Raw genomic sequence first — 20,803 nt, 5'->3', positions numbered from 1 at the left:
CCCGTGTATTTGGTGGTCCTGGCCTCCTTTTCTTTCTTGAGTCTGCTGTTGTATCTGGGCCATGCGTTGCGCTTTCGTTGTCGATGGCTGCGGTATGTGGTGGTGGGGTTGGTTGGGACAGGAACGGGACTTTAGAGGCATGGGGCAAATGAGACGGCGTTTTGCGATGCCGCTGGGCCGATTCACCGTGCCCATTCTTCTTGAGAGGACAGGCAGCTGTATGTCCCCGCAAGCTTGATCGGGGGGCTGCTAGGACTCTTGTTGGTGCAACTGTTGCGGCTGCAACCCGATATCCAGCCTCTTCTCGACCAGGGTAGGCCCCATCGTCTCAGCTCTCGCGGTTTTGCCGGTGAGCACCATGTTTTCGCCGGTCCTGGGCTCAACATGCACGGGGGTTTGGGCGTGGGACCGAAATCGGATCTTAGAATGGACAGCAGGCTGGTCGGAACTGCCCAACATTCTCATCTGCATCGTCTTTGGCACACTGTTTATGGGCGAGCGCATTCCGCCCGTGGGCGAGGTGTGGCGTGTGTCGGGACCTCAGCTAATGTATGGGCAGGTGAGGCCACCATTGCACGCGCACGAAGAAATCCACTCTATGCCCCGTACCGACCCATATGGCACGCCGCCACAACGCATCTGTTGATCTTACGCCTCGTTTTTCAGATCTTGGCCTGGGGCCAATACGCCATCCCTGCTCTTTTGACTGCCGTGCTGCTCGAGCCCGCTCTGGGTAGCAACGTTGTAAGTCACGTCCACATGACCTATTACCCTGTCCCGATGCCCACAGCCATTGCAACAAGACTGCAGCGCCCACGTAACACTTGATTGTGAACTTGGCTTGCTAGCTCGTAGCCCCCGTCGTAGCTCTTGGCTTTGAGGGCGGGCATGGCACAGCGGCGGGCATCAAGCAATCATTTGTCAGCCTTGGCTTTTCCTCTGGAGGCGATCTGGCCCTCTGTGCCGCCACTGTCGGCTTGGTTTCTGGCATTTGTTTTGGCACCTTGCTCGTCAACCTGGCTGTGCGCAAGCGCTGGATTGATTCGGTGGACACAAACCCCAGCGGTAGGTCGAGGGCCACCTGCAAGGACAGCCAGTCGCGACCACCAGACAGCTGGCTCGACCATATGTGCGCGCAACTAGCAAGCTGCGCCATGGCCAACCGCTCACCTTGGGCACCGCGGTGTTGATGAAATTGATGCCATATCTATCCAGACGGCGAGGCTCATCGCGGTATATATCCTGAGGGCTCGCGCCCCATCGCCGGTCGACAAGTTACCCCGGTCGATGCCATCGACTCGCTTGGCTTCCACGTTGTACGTCTTGACTTTTTGATGACATCGTTCACGTTGCCTGCAGGTTCGAACATAAGGAGTGCCCTGCCTCACGCGACTGCCCGTCTCAGGCTGTAGTGGCGCTGACGCTGCTAGCTGGCTACGCGGCCAAGCGTCTGCTCGAACTCTTGGAGGGTCTGTTTCAGCTGGCTATCCTGTCGCATGCATTTCTCCATATGGCAAACCAACCCCGTCTCGTTTAATTGTTTCGACCACAGGGCAATCGGCCTGGCTGACCGAATATCATTTTTTTAGCGCCTTTCCCACCTTTCCGTTTTGCATGTTTGCTGGAATTCTGGTGTGTGCTTCTTGAGTTTTGTTTTGGTCTTGGGGTGTTGCGACCGTTCATCGGGTGGCACCTCAGACACCACTGATCGCCCCTTCGTTCGCATGCAGATTCAATTAGCCTGCGACAAGTGGGCGGCAGAGCCTCCCCTCGATCGGGACACGATTGAGCGTGTGTCTGGCTTGGCCCTAGAGTACACTATTACGTCGGCGGTTGCTGTACGTTGATTGATTTGTAGATTTATACTGCCACTGCTTCTCAGCTGATGCAACCTGATGCAACACCCTACACCGTTGCGGTATAGACCATGGAGTTTGACGGTTTGGAGTCGGCCTTGCTACCTTTTGCCATCTTACTCATTGCTGTCTGGGCCTGGCACCTTGTGTGTTTCTTCTTCATAGCCCCGAGGTAGGACTCTGGCAATTTTCACTCCAGCCAGCTCTTTTGTTCGGTGAATGTTCGCCACTGATTAGCATGCACCGCGTCAAGGGTTTTGCCCGATGCCTGGGTCCAGCGTGCTATTGCAGAGCTAGGCCAGTCCATGGGCGTGACTTCAACTGGTACAACGTCATTTGTTATGGCGCTTGCTTTCCCCACCTCGCATGCCTCTTGATCATCTTCTTTGCCCCCTTCTTGACTGTGCTTGCGTTGCCTGATCCTTTGGTCAGGTTTGCTGTTGCTGCGGATGGTGGATCCTGATAACGAAACGCCGGCTCTACAGGCGTTCTCCTATAAACAGCTTCTACACGAGCCTATCGTAGGCGGCGGGCTTTGGACAGCTTCTGTACTTCCGTTCCTGGCCTCGGCTGGCATCTGGGCCGGTACGAGCCTCAAAGATCTTGCCTTCGCCCGACTGGCTCGACGCGCAACCCTCATTAGGATTTAATCATTAAATGTGTGTCTCTCTCCAATCTGTCGCTTCCCCAGTGACGGGCGTGTCCTTTGGCGCCTTGGTATTTTGGGGGTTGATTTATTGGTTCTATTTTCGCAAGCAATATAGGTACGACCGACAGGGCGCCATCGCAGACCCCATGCCCTCGCCCTGACCCGCCCGGTTTCTCTCAAAGCAACCACGCAACTGACAAGATGCATGATGCCTGCTTTTTCTTCCCTTTGTCACAGGCAGGCATCCGAGGCTGGGGTCTTTGAGGACGAAAATATGCCACTACTTGATTTAGGCATAAGTACCGAAAGTTCGGCCTAGTGACAACAATCGCTTGCGCAGGGCGCAAAGCTGAAGCTGAGACCGCGGCCCCATATGCCTTTATTCGGTCGACGGAGGGTGAAGGTGTGTGGCCAAGCGTCGCGTTCTGGTCACTCAGGAAGACTTGGATTTTTGTAGTTGATTGTTTGCAAAAGAAACGACACAAGAAGAATGTGACCAGCAAATAACATGTCTACACAAAAGGACAGAGTGGGGCAGGACACTGGAAATCGGGTGGCACGGGGTAAAGGACAAGTCAGGGCAGGGCGTGCAGACAGGCACGAGAGGGGAAAATGTACAAAAGAGAAACGTCCACCTCATCGACGGTGGCGACGGAAAGCATCTACAACGCCGACTTGCGTGCGCACATCCTGCACGGCCTGTTGCCAACGGTGTCGAGCGCGAGCCTCGGCGTCGAGAGACATGCGCTCCGATTGCAGCGTGAGTGCACGCCGCAACTGAGGGCTAGCGTCGGGCTTGATATCTACCTCCACATGCGAGAGACTGGAGGAACGGCCGTCTGGTGACAGGAGACGCAAGGCAGCAGGGTGCATGGCATGTGCCCCTGAGCTTGCTGCAGCCTGTGTGGAGGATGACAAGAGTTGGTCGTGCTCCGACCCACGACGACCTCCATTTGTAGAAGAAGGCGCCGCCTCGCTCTGGGACTTGAGTGCTGCATCGTTTGACCCTTGATGCCCGGTAGCAGCAGCAGCTGGTGCATCCAGGTCATGGGCCTGGACTGGCTCTGTGTCCTGTCCTTGGCTGTCTTGATCGTCAGACACATAGTTCTGCTCATCGTGCTTGTCTGGGTTATGGCACGACTTGAGGCATGGTAGACAACGGGCCACCGCATCGAGCACACTGGTCCACCAGGGCCAATCTCCAGTCGTGATGGACTTTGGCAGAAGATTGAAGATGGTAGACCACACAAAGACAAACGCCGCTGCAACGATGCAACCGCCCCACTGGTGGGGCTCCAAGCGCGAGACCTCGACAAAGTCACCGCCAAACTCGACAATCAGGATTTGAATGATGACACTGATGATCCACACCACCACAAAAACGACATGGCGGGTTAAGCCTGCAAAGACATTCAGTTCACCCCGCAGTTTGCGACAGTTGAGCTGATTGAAGAGGGATGAGAAGACAAAGGTGTTGAACACAATGGTGTAGTGCTGGCGACTAAACTGGGTCTTCTCTGTGTTACCCGGCTCTTTCATCGAGTCGAACCAACGCGCACCAGCAAACAAGATGGTGAGCAGCGTGATCGACTGCATCACAATCTGGAAGCACATGCGGCGTTGGACAAAGCGAGTGAAGAGGGGTTCGTTGCGATCATAGGGCTTGAACTTGAGCAGCTCCACAGTGGGTAGCTCCGTGGCCAGGGCCAGGGCCGCAAAGGAATCCATGATGATGTTGATCCAGAGCAATTGGACGGGCTTGACGGCAGCACTGTCAACGCGACCCTCTGGGTCAGCCATGATCGAGACAAAGACGATGATGATGGCCACAAAGTTGACGGTGAGCTGGAACTGCAAAAACTTGCGGATGTTATCAAAAATGCCACGTCCCCACTTGATGGCGTTGACGATGCTGGCAAAGTTGTCATCCATGAGCACAATGGCCGAGGCTTCCTTGGCTGCATCGGTACCCGTAAGCCCCATGGAGAACCCTACATCGGCCTTCTTGAGAGCCGGGCCGTCATTGACGCCGTCGCCCGTCACGGCCACAACCTCTCGCCGCTCCTGCAAGGCGCTGACCAGCTTGAACTTATCCGTGGGTGAGGATCGGGCCAGAATGCGAAGTTTGGGTAAAATCTCCTGAATCTGGGCGGGAGTCATCTCTCGGAATTTGGGGCCCTCCAGGCAGACATGATCCTTGGTCTCGTCAAACAGACCGCAGTCCTTGCCAATGGACTTGGCAATGGCCAGCGCATCGCCAGTGACCATGCGGACCACGACGCCAGCTTCTTGACAACGACGCACTGCATCGCGCACCTCGGGCCGAAGCGGATCCTGAATGCCGGCAATGGCCATGCACACGAGGTTTGGCTTGTCGTCAAGCGTGATGTCTTTGTCGGCACTGTCCACGCCACGGGCTGCAATGCAGATGGCACGCAGGGCTTGCTCGTTGAGGTTGGCCAAGAGTTTCTCGTACTCCTGGCGTTTATCGTCCGACATGGTCTCAATCTTGCCTTCAGGGGTGATGTAACGATCGCACATCTTCAGCACCACCTCAGCGGCACCTTTGGTGTGGAAGGTCAGCTGCTCATTTCCCTCAAGGAAGGACTGCTTGACCACAACGCTCATGCGCTTCATGTCAGAACTGAAAGGGAATGACTTGGCGATATCCACCGCAGAACGGCGCAGCTCAAAGTCGCAGCCATACAGCTCCGCAAACTCAAGCAGGGCAGCTGGGGGAGAGCGGGCACACGACAGCAAAGATCAGATCAAAAGCAAGCCGTTAGCCGTCAGTCATCAGCCACCAGCAATCGGCCAGGACATCGCAGCACACAACACATTGGGAGAAAAGAAAGAAAAAAATGGAAAAAAAAATGAAAAAAAAAATGAAAAAATGAACAGCATAGGATTGCACTTCTCAACGCGCAAAGCCAAGTGTGAGTCGGAAAAGGGGTAAGCGCGCGGGCATGACTCACTCTCGGTCTTGCTGCCAACAAAGGTGATCTCGCCCTCATTGTTCTCACTGCGATAGGCCGTGCTGTTGAGGGCGAGGGCATCGAGGAACATCTTGATAGCATCCGTGGACAGGCTCTGGCTTTGCCCTTGCTTGTCGACGGGCCAGGGCTCCGCACGCCCAGCACCGCTCGGCTGGCCTTTACGGTCCTGCTCAAAGGTCTTGTCTAGGGCCATGCCTTGGACAACGGCCATCTTGTTTTGAGTGAGAGTGCCGGTTTTATCGGAGCAAATGGTGGTCGCCCCACCCATGGTCTCACAGGCCTCGAGATGGCGGACTAAGTTATGGTCGCGCATCATGTGCTGGCTGCTATAACCGAGTGCAATGGTGACGGCCAGGGGTAGGCCCTCAGGCACGGCCACGACGACAATGGAGATGGCAATGACCAAGAAACCAACGACGTTGTTGCCGGTCTCATCGCCGTCGAGATCACTGCCGTTGATGGCAAAGTACTTGATCATTTGAATGACAAAGATGAAAACGGCAGCGATGATACCAAAGTTACCAATGGCGTCGGCTAGCCTGGAGAGCTTTTCCTGGAGGGGAGTGTCTTCATCAGGGGTTCGGAGGGCCAGCATGACCTGGCCGTAGAAGGATTGCTCACCGACACAAATGGCAAGCATTTTGGCGTTGCCGGCTGCGATCTGGGTACCAGAGAGGAAGATGGGCTCTCTGTCGGCGTTCTTCTTCACGTTGCCAGACTCACCCGTGGCAGATGATTCATCCGCCTCGACACCCTCGCCGGAAACAAAGACGCCGTCTGCGGGAATGATATCACCAGTCTGTAGGACAACAATATCGCCGACCACAATGTCGTAGATGGAGATGCGTTGCGTACGGCCATCGCGGACAACAGAGACGGGATGGTCGTTTTTGGCTTCGTTGAGGGCTCGGAACTGTTTTTCTTTTTGATAGTCATTGCCGCTGTTGATGCAGACGACGAGGACGACGGCCACGAGAACGGCCACGCCATCTTTCCAACCCAGTTCGGGTCCTGGGCGCGAGGAGTTGAAGACGTGAGAGGGGAAGGGTGGGGTACGAGACGTGTTTGGATGAGACAGGCAGAAAGGAGGAGGAGGTAGTGGTGGGACAAACCTTCGGTCGACATGCCGACGGCCAGAGAAATGCAGGCAGCAATGATGAGCATGATGAGGGTTCGGTCGTGAAGAGCATCCCAGACTAGCATGATGAAGGAACGAAACTTGACGTCGGGCAGCTTGTTGATCCCGTAGCTGAAAAACAGCCAGGGAGAGGGCAAAGAAAGGAGAAGGATAAGATGACCATGGGCCTAGATGTGCAGTGGATCGGAATTGCCAATGAAAGAGCCAGGACGAGCGAGTGGGGGAAACCTACATGGCGCGATTCTCATCGACTTTATCGGCAGAAAGGCCGCGTTCGGTGTTGGAATCAAGTTTCTTGGCAATAGCATCGAGCCCACCAAGCTCAGCCAATTTTTCGGCGCTTTTGGGGTCAACCATACCATATCTAAGTTGATCAGGCAACAAGAAGATGAATGTGCCAAAAAAGGACCAGAGAAAGATGGTGATGCGTTGTTGTGGTGGCGGGGGAGGCAGCAGTGAGGGACCGGGTCGAATTAAAAAGCCCGTTTTGGGAGCAAGTGGCGAACGTACAGGTCCTTGACGGGAATTTTGGAGGCGCCCATGTCGCTTTTGCCCTGTGTGGTTGTGTTGTTGGATGCCTGCGACTGGAGCCGTGTGTGAGCCAGACGGGCAAAGGATCGGTGCCACCGCGCTTCGGGGGCGACATCACTCGGGGAGGGGCGGACCTGGGCAACCGCTTTGGAAGCGGGAGGTGGGGAAGGAGAGGCCATGGCGCTGTCCGGGGATTCTAAAAGCATGACACACACCAGTGAGCCTTTGCATGCTGCGGCGACCGGGGAGAATGAGTGTGCTGGGCGAGTAAGTGAGTCCCAAACAAAGAGGAAAAAGAAAAAGAAAAAAAGAAATAAGGGCAGAGAGAGAGAGAGAAGTGTTGGAGCCCTGCACACACACACACACACACACACACACACACAAGGTTTCACACAGAGGGAGATGGACTCACACACAAAATGCAAACATGAACAGCACCGAGCAACAGACTCGCTTTATCCGCCCAAGAGCAATTGCCAAGAGTGGTGATGACCACCGTCCCGCGCAAGGCGCCAAAGCCAACCGGAAACAAGGCCAGCAAGGACCCAAGGTCAAAGAGGAGAAAAATGACAAAGAGAGAGACACACAGAGAGACAAGACAGAGAGAGACACACAGAAAGAGAGAGAGAGAAAATCAAGAGAGAAAGAGAGAGTGAGTGTAACAACAGAGGGACAAAAGAGGGAGGACATACCCGCCGGATGAACAGGTGTCCCACGCTTCATGGCCAGGCGCCCGGAAGGGAGGCGGGGCGAGGTGGGGCACCTCAGCAAGGAGAAGAAGTGGAGGGAGCGAGGGTATGATCGAGGTTGTGGCTGTGCCGTCAGCCAGAGCAAGGGGCTGCGTAGCCGTTGGTTGTAATGGATAGCATGTGCGCATAAAGGGTTGGTCCTTTTGTTGTAATGGTGTGGACGCTTTTGGTGATGCCGTCAGCACAAACAGGTGCAAAGCGTGGTGCGGGGTGGTTTGGCAGCAATCTTCCGAGCGCTTCTCAGGGCCGTCAGGAAGAATGGTTTGTGCACCGTACGAACGACGGGATGACTGGGTTGAGTGGCCAGGCAGCCAGACTGTCGAGCAAACAGACGGCAGCAGCCACGGACAGAGAGGGTTAGAGGGCAGCTCCGTTTTGTGCTGCTGAGCGGGCGCTGTCCAACTCAGCCAACAAGAGCAAGATACAGTCACAGCCCCAGCGATGGCACACACACGCTCTGACCAAGAGGCAAAGAAAAATGTCTACGCCGTCCTGGCGTCTCCAGCAGAACAGAACAAGGACAAGGGACGATCTGACGCACGATCGATGTGGCGGTCCAAACTCCTGCCAGCTCTCGTGACTCGTGTTCACACCACACACAGTCGCCAAAATTCAACCCAAAACACTGTGTTGATATCACACACACTCACACCACAAACAAACCCTATCTTGTGTGTTTGAGAAATTTTGGTTGTCAACGACAAGTTTGTTTTTTACTCCTTTTTCTTGTCTTCTCTCTCTCTCTCTCTCTCTCTCTCTCTCTCTCTCTCTCTCTCTCTCTCTCTTGTCTCTCTCTCTCTCTGTCACGTGTGGTAATGAAGATTCTCTCGCTCGCGTTTCATGAAGACTGGCTTCTGTTGTCGGTATCAGCAGAGCCGCACCCAATTGACAAACAGTGGTTGGCACGTCAGTCTTTAAAACAGAGTCCAGTTTGGTTGTACAACTCAAGGATCTGGGCTAGGACGGAAAAGGCCGCAGCCGAAAGACCTTCGCCAGATGACTTATTCCTTTCTTTCTCTCCCTTTTTACATCTCAAAGACTTCCAGCTGGTGAGTTGGGACGAAAGATCCAAGAAGTGATGCTGATTGTTGACTAGAGACATCGACTCGAAACAAGGCAGGCACAACCCAAAAGACACGATAGGCAGGAAAGGCATCAGGCACAACAAAACAGCATGAACCCCCGCCATTAGAAAAAAAGGGGGGGGGGTTGGGAAACCGTACGCAAGAATTGACATGACATGGTGGAGACATGGCGGGAAAAATGGAAATTAGGCGGGCACAGACCAAATGTAGAGAAGACATAAAAAGCTTTCTCCCTGCCCATTCCGAGACAAAGAGGAATTGGCACAACCACAAGCCAGCGGGCAGGAAATTTATCAGACACGATAGGAGAGGTACAAGAAAGAATGGAAGAAAATGCGCTGGACATTCCAGCCACAAACAAAGCTTATGCCCGGGCCTTGGCAGCATGGTGCATCATGTACTTGCCCATGGTACGGGTGGCCTCATCGGCAGAGGCGATGGCACGACCATTCAACACCTGGAGATATTGTGGGGCCAGGTAAGGGCCGATGGCCTTGCCAAATACCTGCGACAGATCCCCGATCATGCCGCAGCTAAGACGCACAACCTCGTCCGACATTTCCCGTTCTGCAATCTGCATCATAAAGTTGAGCAGTCCTTGCAACTGTGGGCCCATCTCCGAAAGTGCCGGCGTCAGCTGCATCGACTCGCCCGCCATGGCTTGGACAATGCCAGTGTATGCCTCCAGCAGACCCGTACGCAGTTCGTTCAAAAACTCGATCGTGTCCTCGTCATCATCCTCCGGATCCACGGCAGCTTGAGACGCCTGTGCCAGCACGTTGAATACAACGCCCAAAAACTGACCAAAGTTGGGGCCAATGGCCAGCGCCACGTCGTTAAACGCAGAAAGCACGGCAGGCTTGACCTTGCGGTCCACCTCCGAAGCCATGAGCGCCTGCAGCAGCTCGTTCATAAAATCGGGGCAGTGGGGCAGGCACTTCTCGCCCAGCTGTCGGCAAATATCACCAGCCAAACCCACGGCCACAAAGCAAGTATCGCCGTGCTGCACTTGGCGAATCGCTTCCAACACAAACGGCTTGACGCGTTCTACAAATGGCTCAAAGTTGGCTTGGCAACCTACAGTGGGGCCAGCGAGGGCATGCAGGTGAGATCCAAGCGTTGGTTATCACAAACGAAGCGCTGGTTCCACCAAACAGGTGCAAGGCGCATGCAGACGTCTTACACACCTTCCACCAGCGCGTCCAGCGTCACTAGAGCATCCTCGACGACACTGCTGCTGTCGTATTGGCGCGAGGACAGCACTTGGACCAGAAGCTGCACATCAACACCAGATGAATTGCCAACCAGGTTAGGCATGTGAGCACAAAGCCGGAATGGAAGATCGTAAGGGTCTACTGCACGGGTCTTGGCTGGCAAAACACGCGGTGGAGCAGAAAAAGCGAACACGCGCCGCACCTCCACAATAGAACCAGCCACCATTTGCAAATCTTGCTGGCCCAGGCGGCGAATGCCCGTCTACACAAGGTTGTACACGATAAGATGGAAGTGACATCTTGATTGACGAGAGAAGCGCTATGACGTAGCCCCGACAACAGCCGGATAAAGGCACCAACCTGGAGAACGGAAAGAAGACCCGACATGACCTCGGCAAACTGACGCATGTCGTCTTGGGAGGACACGGACATGGTGACAGTGGACTGAAGACGGGACAGAACCGACTCGATAGCCTGGATCACCAGATTGTAGCAGTCCGAAGGAGAGAACTGCAGGCCAGCCGCCAAGGCCTCATAGGCGGCGGAGCGGAGGTTGCTCTCCATCACATCATCGCGATCAATGGTCGTGAAAAGGGCGGGCAGAATCTGGCCCAGGGAGCTCGAGAGCGCATTCGTGTTAACCTCTTCCTCGTGCTGGCCTAGGTTGTCGAGGGCCACCATATAGGCACCCTCAACGAGGAAGCAGAGCGCATGGCAGACGTTGACGGCCACACGGGGCTCGCTCTGCAAGCCCTGGGACATGGCCCCAAGAACCGAGGGCAGAACAGCTGGCTGCAGAACAATGTCAGGGAAAAGATCGCAAATAACACCCAGCATCCAGGCCAAACTGTCCTGGACAATTGTGGAGGGATCTTGAGCAAAGCCCAAAAGGGGAAGGAGGGCTTGGTTGGTCACGGCCTTGACGGTCTCTTGGGTGGGACCACGCAAAATGTTGCCAAAGGCCAGCACCGAGGCATCACGGAAGCGCCAATCTGAGTTGGCCAAGTTCTGTTCCACAAAAGGCACGCAAGCGTTGAAAACAGGATCGCCACAGCATTCTGACAATGACGCCAGGCACACGGCAGCGGCCTTTGACACGGTGAATTCATCCTATGGTTCCCGAGATGTTTGGAGATGAGTCACGATTGCAGGCAGGCAGGCACGCGCGCGCGCGCGACCGGAAAACGAGGGCAAAGCGAGGCACATGAGGCGGTCGAGAGCAACGGCTCGCCGCCAACAAGTGCTGCAACCGGGGAGTCAGACATGGTAAGGGATGTCCTGACCTCATCATCATCCTCGTCCTGCACGGCAAGCGACTTGAGCAGGTTGGGCAGGAGCTGCTCAAGTGCACCCTGGCAGTAGTGCTTGCTTGTGTGCTCGGGCGTCTCGCCACGATCGCGAGCCTCATCGGCTGCATCCTGCAGTTCGATTTCCTATAGGACAGAGATAAGTCGCATGGTGTAAGCAGGACGGCGAAGCCCTCCTCCCGCCCCCGCTCTCATGAACTGCATTAAGCGCAGATTCAAATGCAAGGCAAGGCCCTAAATTTATGGAAATCCCCCCGCGTCAACAAAGGACGTACGACATCGGCAACGGTAGTCCAGAACTCGATGCCCTGCTTGACGGCGTCCATGTTGTCCGACTGAATGGCGGCAATGGTGATGGGATAGAGACCCTCGCGCATATAGGCGTGGACTTGCTCGTAGTACAAGTCGACGATGCGAACCAGACATTGAATGGCAGCGACCTTGACGTCAGCCTCGGGCTGCAGGGTGGCATTGCAGATGAAAGACATGATGGTGTTGCGCTCAACCTCGTTCTGAAAGTTTTGCTCACAAAACTCCAGTGAGTTGTTGAGAGTGGCCACAGCAGCCTTCTTCACGTGAGCTGATGGATCCTCGCTGATCAACCGCATGATGGTTGTCAACAGGGTATTGGCATGTGCTGTCAGCAAATCCGGGTTCTGCAGACGTCAGGCGGTTGCCAAGCGTGAGTGACCAACAACGCCGTGCGATGACAAGCAAGGTCGCAGTATAACACGGAACACGAGCGCGTGGAGCAGCGAAAACACACAATTTTGGTGATATCATCAGTAATGTAGCCCACAGCTTGAAGGCCAGCCACTTTTTGGGCCTCACTGGCCGCCGCGGCGCCGACCATGTTCAGAAGGTTGGGCACCACGTCCATCCACGAGTTTTGAGGGATCTCAATGAGGGCGATGGCCGCAATAACCTGTCAAAGAGGTGGTCGAAAAGGTAGTCCGATACGAACCAGGATGAGGCCGGATGAACCATGCAAAAGACGTGGGAATGTTCAATGAGCACTGGTCAAAGCCCCGGATCAGGTCCTGGTCTGCTTACCTGAGCAGCGGTGGATGTGGTGCCTTGCTCCGTGCCGAGCGTGCCCACGATGGCCTGCTTGATGGCTTCGCGGTCCTCGTGGGAAATCATCATCCAGTTTTGAATGTCCTCGTCACGCACGTTGTCGTGCTGACCCGTGAGGGAGTTTTTGAGCTGCAAACCGGCTTGCTGGCGAATTTGCTGGTTGCGCTCGACATTTTGCAGCTCAAGAGCCAGAGCTCGCATAAAACCGCCCTGCGCCCACATGACGGTGTCAAATGTAACAGATGTAAGAGCTCGATCGTGGGCAGAGGCGCACAAGGCGCTGCGTTGCGGGTCGCAGGCTACCTACGCGGTTGCTTTGCTTGTATTGTTCAAGCCATTCCGAGGCATCATGGCGGGCCTTGGCATCTGTTGCAACCAGTCGAGAAACACAAGATGAGGGCTAATCGAACCTAGGACCACAACCTCAGCAGGTTTGATGAGTGGAGCTGCGGGATCCCAAGCGTACATACCAGCTGAAAGACTGGCCCTCAGGGCCCGAGCAAGCTCCGCCGACATGGCTTCGGCTACAGTATAGCTAACTGGGTTACGGCTGTCGGGCCAAAGAGGCAGCTTGGCCAGTGGACGAGTGCCAAGACGGAGCGAATCCCGGAGATGGCCTACGCAAGTGCCCAGATCAAGCTACAACCAAGAATGCAGGGTGAGGGTGGGCGATCGACGTTTGAGGAACAAGGGGGGTGGGTTGAGCGCTGTTTCGCCTGAGCAATCGAAAAGATTAAGCGAAATTCCGAAGGGAAGGTGCATAACACAGCTCAAGCGGCGTAAAGTGGAGACGTTTAGGCATAAGAAGACGAAGAGGAGGAGTCAACATGGGCGCGCGCGCGCGAGAGAGAGAGAGAGAGAGAGTGAGCAAGAGAGAGAGAGAGGAAAAAAAAGAAAAAGAGGAGTTGCCACGCGGGCCAACGCCAAGTTGCCGAGTCTGATTAGCGGCCTTGAACGTGCAGAGGCAGTCAAGCAGCATTCACAAGAACCATCAACAGCCACGCCCTTGTCTTTACTCGCTTGGCACCTATCTATCAAGCTCGGTTCGGAACAAGGGCGCGTGCCCCGATGACATCAACGTCGCCGACGACCATCGGCCACGACGACGACCCACGAGGAGGCAAAGGAACAAGGTGGGGGAGAACAAAAGCCAGGCAAGGACACAAGGACTCAGTCCACCGCCAGCCACACAAACGCGCACACAAGCCGTGCACGCCACGACCAACACATCCACCTACAACCACAACCCCCCCCGTCCCCAAGGCAATATAACCACCTCAGCCCCCGCTTCCCCACTGCCATTTGGCTCCCCACTGCCATTTCATTACCTCTCACGGAAATTTTAATGAAAAATTCACTCTCATGTGTGTGTGTGTGTGTGTGTGTACCTTTTGGCGGGAAAGTACACTTGGTGCAGATTTGTCATTCAAAACTTATGTTTTGGTCAGTGATTGATTGCTTGGAAACTCATTGCTTGTATTCTCGCTCTGCTCCCTCTCTCTTCTCTCTCTTTTTTGCTGCTCCTCCCAAGCTTTTCATATGGCGGCGGCGACAAGGCATCTTTTGAATATGCGTGCCACTCTGTCCTGATGAATCCCGATTTCGCTTATTGTTTTTCTTGCCCTCTCCTGTATTCACATCCCCGCCGTTTTCTTCTCCCCCACCCCATTACTCTCGTTCTCTTGTCCTCCGGCAATCATGTAACCGTCGTTTTCACAGTGCCGGCTTCAACATCAAATTTTGAATACGTGGAGATTACGTTTTTACGGTTTAAGCGATACACGAAAATTTTGGAGCTTTTCGAGCAAGACTGTCACGCTTGTCATCTCCTGGTCACAACACTTGTTGTGGCGCAAGCTTTCTGGCCGGGCATTTTGTGCGCTCGATCACACACACGCGCGCGCGACCCTCGTCCACCCTGGTGCAGCGCCCCGACCTCTAGCACGATGGAGAACGATCCCGGGCTGACACCCGTGGATCCTTCGCAGGAAGAGGCCTTGTTGGAAAAGTTGGACAAGAATGGCATCACTTTCTTCCAACAGCTGCGCCGCAAGAAGAAGGATTGCATGTCAGCCATCTTGGCGCTGCGAGCCGAGTTGGCCGAGTGCGAGCAACGCATCCAGGAGGAGCAGGAGAAGCTCGGCATCGAGGATGATGGCCTTGATCGCAAGGCCATTCTCAACCGCGGCATTGTCATTTTCAATGAAAAACCCAACAAAGGCATTGCCTACCTGACCGAGGAAAATTACTTTGAGGCCGGTGGCACTGCGCATGAAGTGGCCGAATTCCTCTCCAACACCAGCGACCTGACCAAGCAAGCCATTGGCGACTACCTGGGTGAGAACAAGGAATTCAACCTGGCCGTTCTCGACGAGTTTGTCGGTCTCCACTCCTTCCATGACCTCAACTTTGATACCGCGCTCCGCCGCTATCTCTGGTCCTTCCGTTTGCCCGGAGAGTCACAAAAGATTGATCGCATGATGGAGACCTTTGCCAAGCATTACTGCCAGGCCAACCCAAACGTTTTTCACAGCACGGACGGCGGCTTTATTCTCGCCTTTGCCACCATCATGCTCAACACCAGCCTACACAACCCTTCGGTCGCACACAAACCCTCCTTGGACGAATTTGTCAGCATGAACCGTGGCATTGACGAAGGCAAGGACATTGATCGGCCCCTGCTTGAGGAGATTTATGCCTCCATTGCCAAGGTACCTTCTCAAACCCCTCCCCTTGTGACCAGAACCCCTTGCTGTTCTTTGCTTGGCCTTTTCTCACTGTCTTTGCCCACTTGCTTTGATTCGGCTGGCGCTGTTGTAGACGCCCTTTAAAATTCCAGACGATGATGAGGGCCTGAGCATAATGTTTTTCAACCCAGCCAAATCAGGCTATCTAAAGAAAGAAGGTCAGCCCAGCCTCTTGGCCTGTGCTCCTGCCGTGCTGGGCTGCAAATTTTGACCTGTGGCTCCTCCCCATCCTGCACCCTGGATGCGCATTGGCAATGCTTGAACTCATCTTTCCACCTGCTTTCCTGCGTAGGTGGCACCAAAAAGACGTGGAAGGATCGCTGGGTCGTGCTCAAGGACAGCTGTCTTTACTATTTTCGCGACAAAGATGATGAGAGCCCTAGCGGCATCATTCCTTTACTGGACGTCCGGGCCCACCTGGTGGCCGATGACAAGTGCGTACCGAGCCAGCCCCGTCCGTCTGGGCCACTCATACCACATGGTCCCTTCCATGCTTATTGATGCGCCACCTTTCGGCAATTTTCAGAGGAAAGAAAGCACCCAAGGGTCCGGGCTTCTTTTTTGAGCTGGTTGGCGCAGACGATGGCATGGGTGGCACGTTGCCCATCAAGGGCTGCAAGACCAATTCCAAAGGCATGGTTGTTCAAGGTCAGCGCCATCCTTGGCTTGGTTCATTTGTCTGCGGCTCGCTCTTGTGACCTGATCACAAGCGTTGCCAATGGGCCCGCGTCGCCTACCACTCATGGAATGATGCTTCACAGGCAACCACGACCGCTACCTTTTCCGGGCCGAGACGCAACACGAGGCTGAGGAATGGGTTCATGGTATTATGGCCTCAGTGACCCGCCAACCATTTTTCTCCATGCGTCGTCACTCGAGCCGTAGTGGTCTCCCCATGGCCGAGGCCACTCCATAAGAACAAAGGTGTCTTGGTCGAAACCAGGCGCCTGTCTCGCTGCGCGAGCTGCTGTACACGACTTTTATACACAATTACTGAGTGCCCCTAAAAGAACCCTTTTGCTGGAATGTCCATGCACACCCACCTGAGTCTGCCATGGAGGTTGGCACCATGTCTCTTTGTGGTCTTGGCGGCATTTGAGTATGTGCCAGCGCGTTATTGTGTCCATCGGGTCTTGACAGGGTTTGCACGATTCAACAGCATCAATCAAAGGGGTTGCATTACAATTAACACATTGAGGGATGACACTAAACCCCCCACCCTTGGACCCAAACATAAACACCTTTAAGAAAGTGGCCGAAGGAGGCTCGTTCCCACAATGTTTTTAATACATGCGACGACCAATCTTGCTCTGGAACGTGGGGGCCCGCTCAAAGCCATTGCGACCACTCTGGTAATCAGTAAAGGCCTTCATAATCTCCTCCCGCGTGTTCATCACAAAGGGCCCGTATTGTTCAATGGGCTCATTGTGTGGCTCGCCACCTGTCAATCGTTTTGAAAAGGAGATGAGCTCATGAGTTCATGATCAACAAGGTGGTGGCACACGCCACGTGCAAGAAGAAATCCAGATGCAGGAAACCCCAAACGTACCGATGAGGACAAACTCGGCCACTTCCTCGCCCTCGTTAGCGAGGACAACGCCATTGGCAGAGGCATCACGAGTCAGGGTCGCCTAACAACAACAAGGGCCGACAGGACAAAAGAACCCGCGTGCGGTGTGTGGTGAGGGTGTTGCGCATGCGGCAGAACCGTCTAAGAGAGGCGCCAAAATGATCCGCGCAGCTTGGCCCCGCACCGTGTGATGAGCATCAATCTCGGTGCCCTTGTCGCCAATTTTAAGCTTGCCCTTGAGCGTGTACACAAAGGCGTTGAACTCTGGTGGAATCTATTGGTCAAGACATGGAAATGTGTATTTTGATTGAGCCCATGTTCAACATGCAAAAGCTCAGGCCTCCAACAAACACCCCCGCTGTTCAGCTTACCGCCTGCTCAATGCGGCTCTGCGGTTGGATCTTGAAGTGCAGATAGCAGCTAGGCGTGACGGTGTACACGGGAGACTACAAGGCAGCAAGCGAGGAGAATTGGTGAGTAAAAAAAAACGCCATCCATGCCAGCAGATGAGCAAGCTGTCAAGGGCCAAAATCTGCCCGCTCTGCTTGGCTTGTGTCATGAATCAGCCGCATCGGACCTTGGTACCAAGCGCTTCGCCGGCGATGACGGCAACCCAGACGCCGTCCTTCTCCACCTTGGGGATATCCTCGTTCTTCAGCTCCTGGTACTTGGGAGGAACCATCTTGTCCTTGGAACCCAGGTTGATCCAGAGCTGAAGGCCATGGGGCTCCGCATCTGACTCGGGGTGGGGCATCTCAGCATGGACAATGCCCTTGCCAGCCTAAAGGGTGGTACGAGGCCATGTGCGAAAGGCAAGGATCACCCGCATCAGCTTTGCAAAGGACAGCTGTAGTTGGCTACTGCGCAACAAAAAGGGCACAAGCATCACCGATACCGCTTGCTTCATGGGCCGCGAATACGCACCGTCATCCATTGCAGATCACCAGGACCAATGGTGCCGGCATGGCCAGCAAAGTCCTCATGCTCAAACAGGCCATCGAGCATAAAAGTCACAGTTTCGAAGCCGCTGTGTGCGCGTTTTCAACAGGATGAGTTGAACAGCAACAAAACAGACCTCGCACTGGGCCAGCACCCGAAGCAAGCCGGCCATATACATACCGATGGGGGTGGTCGGGAAAGCCCTGTGGAGAAGGAGGAAATCAGGATCGCCGTTGGAGCATATGAGTCTGGCGAATGATCAAAGACTAGCCAGTACAGTGGCATTTGAAATACGGGTCCCTTCCCCGTGCCTTGTTTCTGGCCGACAACGACCTTTGCTCTTCGCCCCGGCCCATGAGCCAGGGTCATCGAGCTCTTGGTTCAACGGTTTGGAGACGTACCGCGGTCAGAGGCACCCTAAACTCGTCCAGCATCAGGAAAGGGTCAAAGTTGCGCAAGGCAGCGTTTCCGATGGAGCGGCGCACGCGGGCACCGGCACCCTCGCCCTGTTCGCGCGAGAGCACCTGCAAGCATGGATGAATTGCCAGCCCAATTTGTGAGCAAAGGACGCTAGGGGCGGGTGATGTACGTGCGTGAGAGAAGCAGACGGATGTGTGGCACGACCGCCTACCTTCTTGTCGACGGCACGAGAAACGAAAGCCATGTTTCTGGTAATGGGTTCACTGCAAATACCCGAGGCCGAGCAAGAGCCTGTTTAGAAGCAAAGGGTGGTGAGAAACTTCAAAGCAGTTTGGTTTCACGGCTGCAGTGTTGCGAGTGTGCTCGCCAATTGTGCTGCATGCAAAGGCGGCTGTGTACCTTGAGCCACGGCGCGAGTCGCAGGGGCGGTGCACAGAGCGGCAGCAACAGCAAAGCGAAAAGCGGTCTGAGCCGTTCGCCACCGAGACAAGGCCAGCATGGGCAACCGCAGCAGCAGCAGCTTCAAGCCAACCAGCAGCAACCGATCTCGTGGCAGCCGGTCGGCGTCGTCGGTCGTCAATACACACACCACACACAGTAAAAGTAAAATGCGCAAAACGAGACCTTCCTCTACTATGCTTGGAGCTCTCTCTCTTCTCTCTCTTCTTTTCTCTCTTCTCTCTCTTCTTTCTCTCCCTTCTCTCTCTCGTGACGTCGTGGACTTTGCTGACATGCGCATCTCTCTGTGGTCACTGTGACGAAATCTCGTCATGTCATGGCCCGATGAGCCAACATGACGAACAAAGTATTTTACTTCAACTGTTTACATAAAAGTATTTTACTTATTTTCCGAGCCCGCCAAGATGGCGACAGCAGTGACGGGGCAGAAGCGGGCGGCACCCGTGACCGAGCGCGATGACACCGAAGACATCCTCAGCATCATGCCCCTGTAGGTACCATGGGTCGTCCGGCCCTTGTCCCTGTGCTGGCTGTGTTCGGCGCCTGCACACCGCTTCCGGTGGCTTTGGAGGGCTGACACCTGCTGCTGCTCTGACTTGCTGATCTGCGTGGCTGAGAGCTCTTGTTCTTTTGCTGCTTGCCGCTGACTGCTTGAAACGGGTGGAGAGTCCCCTGTTGGCTGGTATCTCTACTCACATTCTGGTGCCATCTTGAATGATGCAGTGGCGCTGGGCAGGAGGTCGGCCGATCTTGCCACATCATCACCTACAAGGGCTTTACGATCATGGTCGGTGTGCCCGATGCCAAAAAAAAAATGAAAATTGTAGCTCGTTGACTTTTTGCTCATGACTGCTGCTTCGGCCCGCTGTGCAGCTCGACTGTGGCACACATCCTGCCAAGAGTGGTCTGGCTCAGCTCCCCTATGTCGATGAGGTTGACCTTTCACAAGTCGACTTCTGCTTTGTCACCCACTTTCATGTTGATCATTGCGGCGCCCTCCCCTGGCTGCTCTCCAAGGTTTGTCGCATCACGACCTAGCCACCTTGCATGTGGCCTTGCCTCGCCTCATTCCTGTGGCCTCCGCCCACGACCACTGTACCCTTCTTCCAGACCCCTTTCAAGGGCCGCGTCTTTATGACCCATGCCACCAAAGCCGTTTATCAGTGGATGCTCACCGACTATGTGCGAATCAACGCCACCACCGACGACAACCAACTGTTCTCCGACAAGGACATTGAAAACACCATGAAGCGCATTGAGACTGTCGACTTTGAGCAAACGGTGAGCAAACGGTTCACTGCCCGTTTGGCTTTGTCTTTTGTTTGTCAGACACTGGTCCTGTGCAAGCTGTCGGCTCGTGGTGAGGCCTCATTCACCTTCACGGCGTGCGTGCCATCCTAGGTTATGCTCCGTGGTCTGTCCTTCACCCCGTACTCGGCGGGCCATGTTCTCGGAGCCTGCATGTTTGAAATTGATATTGCGGGCGTCAAGGTCTACACTCATGCTCCGTGTTTTGCTTGGTGCGCGGATGAAGGCTATACAAGAAAGCTCATTCACACCCTTTTGTTGCCATGATCAACACAGCTCTTGTACACGGGAGACTTTTCCCGAGATGAGGATCGACATCTCATGGCCGCCAGTATTCCGCCTATCAAGCCCGACATTCTTATTGCAGTATGTCCCCACCCACTCCTTGCATGTCCATAGGCTTTGCACATAGACGCACCTCAAAGTGTGCACGTGACCTGCTGGGCCATAGGAATCCACTCTTGGCGACCTGGAGCACGAAAACCGTCAGGATCGCGAGCGTCGCTTCACAAAAGAAGTTCACACGATTGTACAACGCGGTGGCCGCTGCCTCATTCCTGTTTTCGCCCTCGGACGCGCCCAGGAGCTTCTCTTAATCCTTGGTGCGGTGCCTGTTCCTGAAGAAGCTCCCCCCTGCAGTACCTGTCTGCCTTTCCTCTCTCTCTCTCTCTCTCTCTCTCTCTCTCTCTCTCTCTCTCTCTCTCTCTCTCTCTCTCTCTCTCTCTCTCTCTCTCTCTCTCTCTCTCTCTCTCTCTCTT

At 54.8% G+C, this 20,803-nt stretch overlaps 7 protein-coding genes across 7 annotated transcripts in view; 4 read left to right on the top strand and 3 right to left on the bottom strand.

Moving 5' to 3' along the window:
• Positions 1 to 358: 358 nt before the first annotated feature.
• On the top strand, positions 359 to 2,381 carry MONBRDRAFT_26972 (uncharacterized protein; the record flags this gene model as incomplete). Its single annotated transcript, XM_001747391.1, has 8 exons — positions 359 to 559; positions 667 to 744; positions 849 to 1,065; positions 1,413 to 1,469; positions 1,553 to 1,632; positions 1,731 to 1,838; positions 1,859 to 1,918; positions 2,289 to 2,381. 8 exons carry the CDS (start codon positions 359 to 361, stop codon positions 2,379 to 2,381), a joined length of 894 nt encoding a protein of 297 aa, XP_001747443.1.
• Positions 2,382 to 2,979: 598 nt separating this feature from the next.
• MONBRDRAFT_33171 (uncharacterized protein) lies at positions 2,980 to 7,181 on the bottom strand (the record flags this gene model as incomplete). The annotated part of the gene is made up of 6 exons (XM_001747292.1): positions 2,980 to 3,167; positions 3,193 to 5,237; positions 5,481 to 6,512; positions 6,614 to 6,750; positions 6,872 to 7,003; positions 7,150 to 7,181. 6 exons carry the CDS (start codon positions 7,179 to 7,181, stop codon positions 3,081 to 3,083), a joined length of 3,465 nt encoding a protein of 1,154 aa, XP_001747344.1. The 3' UTR covers positions 2,980 to 3,080.
• A 416-nt stretch (positions 7,182 to 7,597) lies between these two features.
• Positions 7,598 to 8,735, top strand: MONBRDRAFT_26970 (uncharacterized protein; the record flags this gene model as incomplete). Its single annotated transcript, XM_001747390.1, has 3 exons — positions 7,598 to 7,822; positions 8,102 to 8,180; positions 8,602 to 8,735. 3 exons carry the CDS (start codon positions 7,598 to 7,600, stop codon positions 8,733 to 8,735), a joined length of 438 nt encoding a protein of 145 aa, XP_001747442.1.
• A 252-nt stretch (positions 8,736 to 8,987) lies between these two features.
• On the bottom strand, positions 8,988 to 13,243 carry MONBRDRAFT_33170 (uncharacterized protein). Its single transcript, XM_001747291.1, has 10 exons — positions 13,073 to 13,243; positions 12,910 to 12,968; positions 12,579 to 12,812; positions 12,292 to 12,450; positions 11,801 to 12,181; positions 11,502 to 11,651; positions 10,579 to 11,328; positions 10,421 to 10,480; positions 10,192 to 10,279; positions 8,988 to 10,081 (listed from the first exon to the last, which is right to left on the bottom strand). The coding sequence occupies exons 1-10, from the start codon at positions 13,116 to 13,118 to the stop codon at positions 9,369 to 9,371; spliced, it is 2,640 nt and encodes an 879-aa protein (XP_001747343.1). The 5' UTR covers positions 13,119 to 13,243; the 3' UTR covers positions 8,988 to 9,368.
• Positions 13,244 to 14,548: 1,305 nt separating this feature from the next.
• On the top strand, positions 14,549 to 16,461 carry MONBRDRAFT_37798 (uncharacterized protein; the record flags this gene model as incomplete). Its single annotated transcript, XM_001747389.1, has 5 exons — positions 14,549 to 15,313; positions 15,423 to 15,507; positions 15,642 to 15,783; positions 15,876 to 15,997; positions 16,111 to 16,461. The coding sequence occupies 5 exons, from the start codon at positions 14,549 to 14,551 to the stop codon at positions 16,263 to 16,265; spliced, it is 1,269 nt and encodes a 422-aa protein (XP_001747441.1). The 3' UTR covers positions 16,266 to 16,461.
• A 54-nt stretch (positions 16,462 to 16,515) lies between these two features.
• On the bottom strand, positions 16,516 to 18,865 carry MONBRDRAFT_33168 (uncharacterized protein). The gene is made up of 10 exons (XM_001747290.1): positions 18,678 to 18,865; positions 18,490 to 18,569; positions 18,260 to 18,382; positions 18,039 to 18,061; positions 17,844 to 17,946; positions 17,497 to 17,700; positions 17,291 to 17,365; positions 17,104 to 17,193; positions 16,899 to 16,980; positions 16,516 to 16,790 (listed from the first exon to the last, which is right to left on the bottom strand). The coding sequence occupies exons 1-10, from the start codon at positions 18,775 to 18,777 to the stop codon at positions 16,633 to 16,635; spliced, it is 1,038 nt and encodes a 345-aa protein (XP_001747342.1). The 5' UTR covers positions 18,778 to 18,865; the 3' UTR covers positions 16,516 to 16,632.
• Positions 18,866 to 19,141: 276 nt separating this feature from the next.
• The window catches only part of MONBRDRAFT_26966 (uncharacterized protein), a gene marked incomplete at both ends in the record, with an annotated part of 4,402 nt that continues 2,740 nt past the window's right edge, over positions 19,142 to 20,803 (top strand). The window contains 7 exons of the mRNA XM_001747388.1: positions 19,142 to 19,227; positions 19,461 to 19,524; positions 19,611 to 19,754; positions 19,848 to 20,018; positions 20,139 to 20,228; positions 20,322 to 20,411; positions 20,497 to 20,647. Of these exons, the coding sequence (XP_001747440.1) occupies positions 19,142 to 19,227; positions 19,461 to 19,524; positions 19,611 to 19,754; positions 19,848 to 20,018; positions 20,139 to 20,228; positions 20,322 to 20,411; positions 20,497 to 20,647 (796 nt within the window). The remainder of the gene's footprint in view (positions 19,228 to 19,460; positions 19,525 to 19,610; positions 19,755 to 19,847; positions 20,019 to 20,138; positions 20,229 to 20,321; positions 20,412 to 20,496; positions 20,648 to 20,803) is intronic.

The sequence above is a fragment of the Monosiga brevicollis genome, genomic scaffold (genome assembly GCF_000002865.3).
Source record: "Monosiga brevicollis MX1 MONBRscaffold_16 genomic scaffold, whole genome shotgun sequence".
Classification (NCBI taxonomy): Eukaryota; class Choanoflagellata; order Craspedida; family Salpingoecidae; genus Monosiga; species Monosiga brevicollis.
This window is presented reverse-complemented; position numbering and strand designations above follow the sequence as displayed.